Source organism: Malus sylvestris, chromosome 10 (genome assembly GCF_916048215.2).
Source record: "Malus sylvestris chromosome 10, drMalSylv7.2, whole genome shotgun sequence".
In the NCBI taxonomy this organism is placed as follows: domain Eukaryota; kingdom Viridiplantae; phylum Streptophyta; class Magnoliopsida; order Rosales; family Rosaceae; genus Malus; species Malus sylvestris.
In genome coordinates, this window is record NC_062269.1 from 8,144,845 (window position 1) to 8,154,949 (window position 10,105).

Below are 10,105 nucleotides of genomic sequence, written 5' to 3' on the forward strand. Positions count from 1 at the left end.
CTCTTATTTTAAAGATGATTGGAATAAATAAGTTTATTTGATGAGTAATCGATCATCTACCTTGAAGTTGGACTCAAAATTTATATTTCTTGGTTTAAATATTAAAAAGAAAATAAAAATCGTTTGTACAGGTTCAAAAAGCTATAGCTAAACAGCTGCATAGAATGTCATTGGCTGAGGTTTATCCTTTCACCTTCTACCGACAGCATAGTTTGCATTGCGCAATTGCTAACGCATTCCAATCTCACAATGTCCATTTCTCAACCACTTCAATTAGCTAGTTATATTATTTACTTAACCACATGTCAAAGGGTCGGCAAACTTTAAGGGCTTTCATCTAAATGCAACGGTCATTTGTTGAAAGCTATGCTATTGATTTATATTATCTTTCGTGTAGAAGGGAGGAACCGAACTCAAAATGTTTATTTCAACGGCCATTTGTTGAAATCTATGCTACTGTTTATATTATCTTTTGTATAAAAGAGAGGAATCGAGCTCATGACGTTTATTTCAACATTAGGGAAGAAAAAAAATTACTAGATCAATAGTTAGTTGATAACAATACTATTAATTTGAGCCTTGTATCATCACAATATCAAGTTAATATGTTACTACTACCTAATGGAACAGTTTACGAACCCTACAAATTTAATTTTTTTATGATATAAACCAATATTCTATATGAACTCTTTGTGTGATCAATATTGCATATCGAGTTCATCAAATTATGTTGTGAGATTATAAATTTGGTATAAATTTAGGAAAGATTCATCTTGATCAATAACCTCGATCCATAATCTAACACCATAAGCATCTTAATTAGCTTACTACTATTTTTGCTATATAGTTTGACAAAAGATGTTTTTCCAGGACTTTAACAGTCCAACATTAAAAGTACATCCCCACTTGTTTTGTAGGGAAGAGATCCCTTCCGGATCTCTCCTACCAAGTCCTAGGGATCCGAAGATCCAAACATTTGAAATTTGATCAAATTATTGTAATTATTATAATTTTTAGAGGAATCCTCTATTTGTGGCCATTGAATCCAATTTTAAGAGTTCGGATCTTCGGATCCCTAGAATTTGGTGGGAGAGATCCGGATAGGATCTCTTCCCTTTTTGTCTTTCGGAAAACTGACTAAAAGATACAGGGCCGAGCCACAAAGGACAGAAAGCCAACAAAGGTTAACAAACAACTACGCATACATTTATGTTAACTATTAACAACATAGTGATATTATATCGATCACAAAATTAAAAATGATTATTACAATAATGGATACTGCTTACATACTCTCCATGGGAGATGAGGTCATTCCTCCAGTTGCAAATAACATATCTTTAACGTAGATTTTTTTATAGTTAGAACCGTTCAATCTCTTAATCTTCATTTTAAGATCATCCTTCCAAAAAAATAATTTAACGTGATTGTTTAGCCATTCAAATGTATCAAATAAATCATAAGTGTAGGTATCAAGTAGCATATTCATGATGAACCGTTGATTTACTGATACATTTGGATGACGAACCGATCACAAAATCAAATTATTTTTTGTAAGGATGATCTTCAAATGAAGATTAAGATATTGGACTGTTCCGATTATGAAATTTCTATGTTGAAGATATTGTTATTTGCAATAGAGGAATAATAAGCTCATCCCCCATGGGGGAAAGCAATAGTATTATCCAATTAGTAAAGAGAGACCAAGAACATAACAAACCCTTATTAGTTAAGGTACCTTTACGTAGAGAAATTGACTCATCGATCACTGATTTAAAACCAAGTAATATTTCATCATCATCGTCTCCTCGTCTACTTGAAACTATTAATTCAAAGGGGGCAATTCAACCTGTAAGTTGGCACAGCAACAAGCTGAACCGCTTTTGGTGCAGTCAGTCCAAACACATCATTCATGTCAAGCTCACTAGGCTTCATCCCACCCGGCAACTCCCATGCAAAACAATGAAGCAGATGAGCCACAGCCATCTCCAACCCATACAGCCCCAACGCCATTCCCGGGCACGACCTCCGACCGGACCCAAAAGGAATAAACTCGAAGTTGCTCCCTTTGAAATCAGGCGAGCTATCTTCCAGAAACCTCGAGGGTTTGAATGTTTCTGGCTCGTCCCATGCAGTCGGGTCACGAGCAATAGCCCACGCATTGATCCAAACCCGTGACCCGGCTGGGAACGAGTAGCCAGCCACAGAGGTGTCTTCCACGGTCTCGTGTAGGAGGAGAGGGATTGGCGGGTGGAGACGGAGGGATTCTTTGACTGCGCATTTGAGGTAGGTTAGGTTTTCGAGGTCGGTTTCCTGGAGCCTACGGTTCAATCCAACCACATCGGTGAGCTCTTGTTGTACTCTTTTGAGATCTTCTGGGCTCTTCATCAGCTCTGCCATTGTCCATTCGATCACTGATGCAACCGTTTCTGTTCCACCAAACATCACATCCTACGTATATATGGGATAATCGTATTATTTAGTACTAAATCAATCGATATCAATCGGAAATGATAAATATAGTAATAGTTACGTACATGAATTCCTTATCAGAATAGTTTTCTCTCCTAATTCCTTACCCAAATAGTCAACAACAAATACTTAAAATCAGATTTGTTTCTTAAAAATTAATAAAGTGCATACCACTTATTGCTATGTGTAGAATTTTATCATTGGAAAATCTTGATGATATTAGAAGTATATGTCCCAAATATAAAAATTGTATATTATTTTTGTTTTTCTCTGATGTGTGACTATTCACCAACAAATATAACGTATTAAGAAAATATTAATTGTCAAATGTACATACCATAATAAGTGCTTTGATATTGTCTCTGGTGAGCTTGAAGCCAGAATTGGGGTCGTCACCTTCCTTTCCAGCATCATCACTAAAGTAAGCTATCAATTCGTCCACCATATCTGTATCAGCATCCTCACTGTCATCCTTCTCCATGTTTGCTTTCCTCTTAGCCATGTGGTCGTCGATGATCTTGTCGATGAAAATGTCTAGTGATTTACGTGCCCTAGCCATTCTGTCCTGAAAACCCTGTGCATGAACCCAACCCAACCAAGGTAGAAAATCCTGCATGTTAAAAGCTCCAAAAAGCTTTGAAAATTCTTGCAAAATCTGCACAAATTCGCCTTGCCCTTCATGTGAGCTTGACCCAAAAGCCGCCCGATATGTTATGTTCCTAGTTAGAGCGAAAACCAACTGCCCGATATTCACCGGCGAGCCGGTTTTCCCCGCCACGGTTTGGACCATCTCATCGACTTCCTCGCGCACCGAAGCCCATGACTCAGCCCGTTTTCGGCTAAATAGATTTATGACGCAAATTTTGCGCATGCGACGCCAGAACGGGCCGTAGTTGGCAAAGGCCATGTCTGCCCGATCATAGGTCAAGTAAGATATGGCAACATTGGCTGGCCGGTTGGCAAATGAGCTGTCTTGGGATTGGAGGATTTCGCGTGCCATATCAGGAGTTGATACGGCCATAACATGTATGACCCCCATCTGGAGATGGAGGAGACCGCCATATTGCTTGGCCAAATGGGCCAGGCCACGGTGGGTAAGTTGGTCCGTCATGAGCATGTTACCGATGATGGGCCACCCTTTTGGACCTGGCGGATATGGGAGTTTCCGGCGCGAATTAAACAGAAAAATAAAGGAAATGATGAGGAGAAGAAGAAGAAGAATAAGCAACATGGGTGAAGATTGCAAGGATTGAAGAGCTTGGTGAAGGAGTTCCATGGCTTTGGTTGTGTTGGGAAAATGGGGTTGGTGAGGTTCATATAAAACTATGAGAGTTCTTTATATAATTAATAAGGGATCTGCAGCCCTAAAGTGGCAAGTAATAACTGGTGACTTGGCGGTGATATCTGCTATGTATTTTATCTTGCAAACGTCACGAGTTGTTTTGTGTATACTGCCAGTGGGAATTTTGGATCCACTTGTCTGGAAACAGATTATACCCCAGTTAATTAAGGAATTAATTGAATTTCGACAAAAGAAGGGAAGAATAATTTGAATTCTTACCATGTATAAAAGAGATGTCAAATACGTCAACTAGGATTAAAAGACATCACGGTATTCTCTAAAGAAGATGTCATATATGACATTTTTTACCGCAAATAAAGATGGAGTCAAATGCCTTTAATTTAATTGTTTAATTCATGAGTCTCATTGACAACCAATAGGATTAAAATTGATTTTTAATTATTTTTTAATAATTAATGTAACTATGGGACCGAATATATTAATAAAATAAATATTTGACACATATGATTGTAGGTATTTTGTTATCGATGAGATACAGAAACTCAGAGATCACTATTCTTTTTACGGCAGTGTGATGCTAGATCTGTTACAGGGTTTTAGCTGCTATGGTCATGGCAATTTGATGTTAGAACGAACGATTAGTAAACTGAATGGAGCAAGAAAATGTTGATTCACAGTTGACCTTGTTTTGCTTCCCTTTTGCTATATTTGAGAGGCAAAAGAGGAATAATGATATTGTATCAATGCATGGTTACTGATAAATTCCAGTAGCCCTTACTTTGAGCCCCTGGTGACACATGATGAGAGAGATAGACCACTTCACTTATGATGGATTGCAGAGTTTCTCTTGCCACTGGGAGAACTCTAGTTTTCTGTGATCATACCTTGTACCCCTAAATGTCAAAATTTTCCGACACAAGTTCTCAGATCAGTCAATAAAAGCTATGCTGAACTAGTGTATCCTTTATGCACCAACTTACGAAGGCGCAATGGTTGGGCATAGAAGATGACGACTTGAATATATCCCTTGTCCACATTGTCCCCAGGCCACTTGAATATATGTATTAATTTGCTATGTAAGTGAAACTCTGACCTTTTATTTTTATTTTCGGTAATTCAATGGGGATAAACAGGCAAGTGGTGGATTGTCTAGTGTGTCGTTAAGTGAAGAAAAGGGGACTAAACAGCCTCAACAAACTGACTCTCCGTCTATTGGAAATTTGAATAGTTTGAGTAAAAATTTCTTTGTTCCACATTGGTCATTCCCAAAAGATTTTATCACTTTATAAGGCTTTGTCTTTTATAGAAAGTGATTGGAGTAATAGGCATGGAGACTAAAATTGGGCTCACCCTTGGGGTTGGACTTTGGGGTGTACTAATTAATTGGTAATTAATATATATTTAATTGTCAAAAGATGGGCCTTGGGCCTTAGGGTTTAGGGCCCACATTTATGAGAAATGACATGGCTAAATTCTCTAAAGCTCATACGAAATTCGGGATCTGTTCAGGGCCAAAATGAACACAACCGTATGAATTTACGTGTGGCAGACATGATATGTGTGTAGCATATTGTCTCGGTTTACTACTGCGGTGGACAGTTCAAGATCTTCCACATCCACTGCGTCAACAAGCAAACTCGATATGTTTTCACTAGGGTAAGTTCAAGTCCAAAAGACACTTCACTCGATGCATATCATGTCTATTCTCTTTTAGTTTTAGGCAGCCTAGTCATCCATTTGCATTTACATTTGCATTCAAATGTGGGGTAATTGTTGGAGTTTGAATGAAATTTCAACTCAAATGTGGGGTATTGTTGGAAATTTGAGTAGTTTGAGTATAAATTTCTTTGTCCCACATTGACCATTCCCAAAAGATTTTATCACTTTATAAGGCTTTGTCTTTTATAGAAAGTGATTGGAGTAATAGGCCTGGAGACTAAAAATGAGCTCACCCTTGGGGTTGGGCTTTGGGGTGTACTAATTAATTGGTAATTAATATATAATTAATATATTTAATTGTCAAAAGATGGGCCTTGCGCCTTGGGGTTTAGGGCCCACATTTATGAGAAATGACATGGCTAAATTCTCTAAAGCTCCTACGAAATCCGGGATTTGTTCAGGGCCAAAATGAACACAACCGTATGAATTTACGTGTGGCAGACATGATATGTGTGTAGCATATTGTCTCGGTTTACTACTGCGGTGGACAGTTCAAGATCTTCCACATCCACTGCGTCACCAAGCAAACCCGATATGTTTTCACTAGGGTAAGTTCAAGTCCAAAAGACACTTCACTCGATGCATATCATGTCTATTCTCTTTTAGTTTTAGGTAGCCTAGTCATCCATTTGCATACATTTGCATTCAAATGTGGGGTAATTGTTGGAGTTTGAATGAAATTTCAACTCAAATGTGGGGTATTGTTGGAAATTTGAGTAGTTTGAGTATAAATTTCTTTGTCCCACATTGACCATTCCCAAAAGATTTTATCACTTTATAAGGCTTTGTCTTTTATAGAAAGTGATTGGAGTAATAGGACGGGAGACTAAAAATGGGCTCACCCTTGGGGTTGGGCTTTGGGGTGTACTAATTAACTGGTAATTAATATATAATTAATTATATTTAATATATATTTAATTGTCAAAAGATGGGCCTTGGGCCTTGGGGTTTAGGGCCCACATTTATGAGAAATGACATGGCTAAATTCTCTAAAGCTCCTACGAAATCCGGGATCTGCTCAGGGTCAAAATGAACACAACTGTATGAATTTACGTGTGGCAGACATGATATGTGTGTAGCATATTGTCTCGGTTTACTACTGCGGTGGACAGTTCAAGATCTTCCACATCCACTGCGTCAACAAGCAAACCCGATATGTTTTCACTAGGGTAAGTTCAAGTCCAAAAGACACTTCACTCGATGCATATCATGTCTATTCTCTTTTAGTTTTAGGCAGCCTAGTCATCCATTTGCATTTACATTTGCATTCAAATGTAGGGTAATTGTTGGAGTTTGAATGAAATTTCAACTCAAATGTGGGGTATTGTTGGAAATTTGAGTAGTTTGAGTAGAAATTTCTTTGTCCCACATTGACCATTCCCAAAAGATTTTATCACTTTATAAGGCTTTGTCTTTTATAGAAAGTGATTGGAGTAATAGGCCTGAAGACTAAAAATGGGCTCACCCTTGTGGTGTACTAATTAATTGGTAATTAATATATAATTAATTATAATTAATATATATTTAATTGTCAAAAGATGGGCCTTGGGCCTTGGGGTTTAGGGCCCACATTTATGAGAAATGACATGGCTAAATTCTCTAAAGCTCCTACGAAATTCAGGATCTGGTCAAGGCCAAAATGAACACAACCGTATGAATTTACGTGTGGCAAACATGATATGTGTGTAGCATATTGTCTCGGTTTACTACTGCGGTGGACAGTTCAAGATCTTCCACATCCACTGCGTCACCAAGCAAACCCGATATGTTTTCACTAGGGTAAGTTCAAGTCCAAAAGACACTTCACTCGATGCATATCATGTCTATTCTCTTTTAGTTTTAGGCAGCCTAGTCATCCATTTGCATTTACATTTGCATTCAAATGTGGGGTAATTGTTGGAGTTTGAATGAAATTTCAACTCAAATGTGGGGTATTGTTGGAAATTTGAGTAGTTTGAGTAGAAATTTCTTTGTCCCACATTGGCCATTCCCAAAAGATTTTATCACTTTATAAGGCTTTGTCCTTTATAGAAAGTGATTGGAGTAATAGGCCTGGAGACTAAAAATGGGCTCACCCTTGGGGTTGGGCTTTGGGATGTACTAATTAATTGGTAATTAATATATAATTAATTATAATTAATATATATTTAATTGTCAAAAGATGGGCCTTGGGCCTTGGGGTTTAGGGCCCACATTTATGAGAAATGACATGGCTAAATTCTCTAAAGCTCCTACGAAATTCGGGATCTGTTCAGGGCCAAAATGAACACAACCGTATGAATTTACGTGTGGCAGACATGATATGTGTGTAGCACATTGTCTCGGTTTACTACTGCGGTGGACAGTTCAAGATCTTCCATATCCACTGCGTCACCAAGCAAACCCGATATGTTTTCACTAGGGTAAGTTCAAGTCCAAAAGACACTTCACTCGATGCATATCATGTCTATTCTCTCTCAGTTTTAGGCAGCCTAGTCATCCATTTGCATTTACATTTGCATTCAAATGTGGGGTAATTGTTGGAGTTTGAATGAAATTTCAACTCAAATGTGGGGTATTGTTGGAAATTTGAGTAGTTTGAGTAGAAATTTCTTTGTCCCACATTGGTCATTCTCAAAAGATTTTATCACTTTATAAGACTTTGTCCTTTATAGAAAGTGATTGGAGTAATAGGCCTGGAGACTAAAACTGGGCTCACCCTTGGGGTTGGGCTTTGGAGTGTACTAATTAATTGGTAATTAATATATAATTAATTATAATTAATATATATTTAATTGTCAAAAGATGGGCCTTGGGGCTCTAATAATTTAATTAATTAATTATTTTCAGAATTAATTATTTATTTTTACCAACAGACTCATCTTTTCAGATGAAGTCTGAAGTGTGAGAACGTAGAAACAAAAACACCCTTTTCAGCATATGTCTCCCAACAGATGCATCCCTTTCTTATACCTGTTATGAACAGGTATAATCACATTATATATACATCCATCTGCATGACATTTAAAGCACAGAAAAAAAATCATAAATCTTCTCCTGCAATCATAAACATCCTTTCTGAGAGAACCACATTAATATTCGCCAAAAGTCAATTTTCCGGTGTTGGAATTTCTGACTTAGATCGTTGAATCCTGATGAAGCAGACGTTCGTAGAACTACAAGCACTGAGTAGGGGCGAAATTTCTGTTTCAAGGACATTGCGGTACGCAAGCCTCGATCTTTTGTTACTCTGCTTAATTAATATGTAATTGATTTTTGATATTGATTCAAGAGGCATAACAGCCTATTTGTAGTTACAATAATGCCTAATATGGTTCCTACAATCAAGCTAAAACATTCACAAAGAAGGAAAGGAATTATTTACAATATAAACAAAGTCAACATTCCTATTTTAAGCTCGATCTTCTTCAACACTCCCCCTCAAGTTGGAGTGTATGTTTACGACACCCAACTTGCTAAGTAGCACTTCAAATTGTGTCGAGCTTAATGGTTTAGTGAACAAATCTGCTGGCTGATTTGTGGTTCGAATGTGAGTTGTCCGAATCATCCCTTCTTGTACCTTTTCTCGAACCAGATGGCAATCTATCTCTATGTGTTTGGTTCTCTCATGAAATACCGGATTCGATGCTATGTGTATAGCCGCCTGATTGTCACAAAACAAAGCTACTGGCTGCGTGTGATCAACTCCTAAATCCTTCAAAATGTTTTTCAACTATGTAACTTCACAGCAAGTGGTAGCCATGGATCGATACTCGGCTTCCGCACTCGAACGTGATACCGTTGTCTGTTTCTTAGTCTTCCAAGAGACCGGTGCTTGCCCAAGTAAGATGCAGTATCCCGTGATCGATCTTCTTGTATCCTTACAACGTGCCCAATCGGCATCACAGAATGCCCGCAATTGTAGCGACCCTGTAGATGGCAGTAGGATGCCTTGACCCGGTGTTCGCTTAATATATTTAAGCACTTTGTGGGCTGCCTCCAGATGCGGTTGTCGTGGTTTGTCCATGAACTGGCTCAATACATGTACAACATAAGTCAAGTCTGGCCTAGTTATGGTCAAATATATTAGTCTCCCAACCATTCTTCTGTATACCGAAGCATCATCTAACAACTTTCCATCGAGCTGTGTAAGTGATAAATTCGGTTCCACAGGGAATTGAGAAGGTTTGACACCCAAAAATCCTGCATCATCCAAGATTTCCAAAGCATACTTTCGTTGTGACAAGCTAATTCCATGTCGTGACCTGGCAACTTCGATGCCAAGGAAATATTTCAACTGCCCCAAATCCTTGAGTTTGAATCGGTTAGCCAAGAACAACTTTGTGTTTTCTATATCTTCCAAATTGTTCCCTGCCAGTATAACATCATCAACATATACAAGCAACACTAGGAAGTTGTCTTGACGACGTCAGACGAAGAGAGAATAGTCAGATCGTGACTGTTGGAATCCCGCGGCCTTGAGGGCAGTGGACAGCTTGATAAACCACTGCCTAGATGCCTGTTTTAACCCGTACAATGACTTATGCAATTGGCAGACCCGATGCTTCCCCTTTCGTCCGAAACCAGGAGGCAAGGACATGAAGACTTCTTCATCAAGGTCACCATTTAGAA

At 38.3% G+C, this 10,105-nt stretch overlaps 1 protein-coding gene across 1 annotated transcript; it reads right to left on the reverse strand.

Moving 5' to 3' along the window:
• Positions 1-1,184: 1,184 nt before the first annotated feature.
• On the reverse strand, positions 1,185-3,748 carry LOC126584967 (cytochrome P450 84A1-like). Its single transcript, XM_050249348.1, has 2 exons — positions 2,810-3,748; positions 1,185-2,451 (listed from the first exon to the last, which is right to left on the reverse strand). The coding sequence occupies exons 1-2, from the start codon at positions 3,746-3,748 to the stop codon at positions 1,831-1,833; spliced, it is 1,560 nt and encodes a 519-aa protein (XP_050105305.1). The 3' UTR covers positions 1,185-1,830.
• Positions 3,749-10,105: the final 6,357 nt, after the last annotated feature.

Coding starts and splice junctions, on each gene's coding strand:
- LOC126584967 (XM_050249348.1), bottom strand. CDS start 3,748: ATGGAACTCCTTCACCAAGCTCTTCAATCCTTGCAATCTTCACCCATG. Junction 2,452..2,809: donor ATATCAAAGCACTTATTATG/GTATGTACATTT, acceptor ATATATACGTAG/GATGTGATGTTTGGTGGAAC.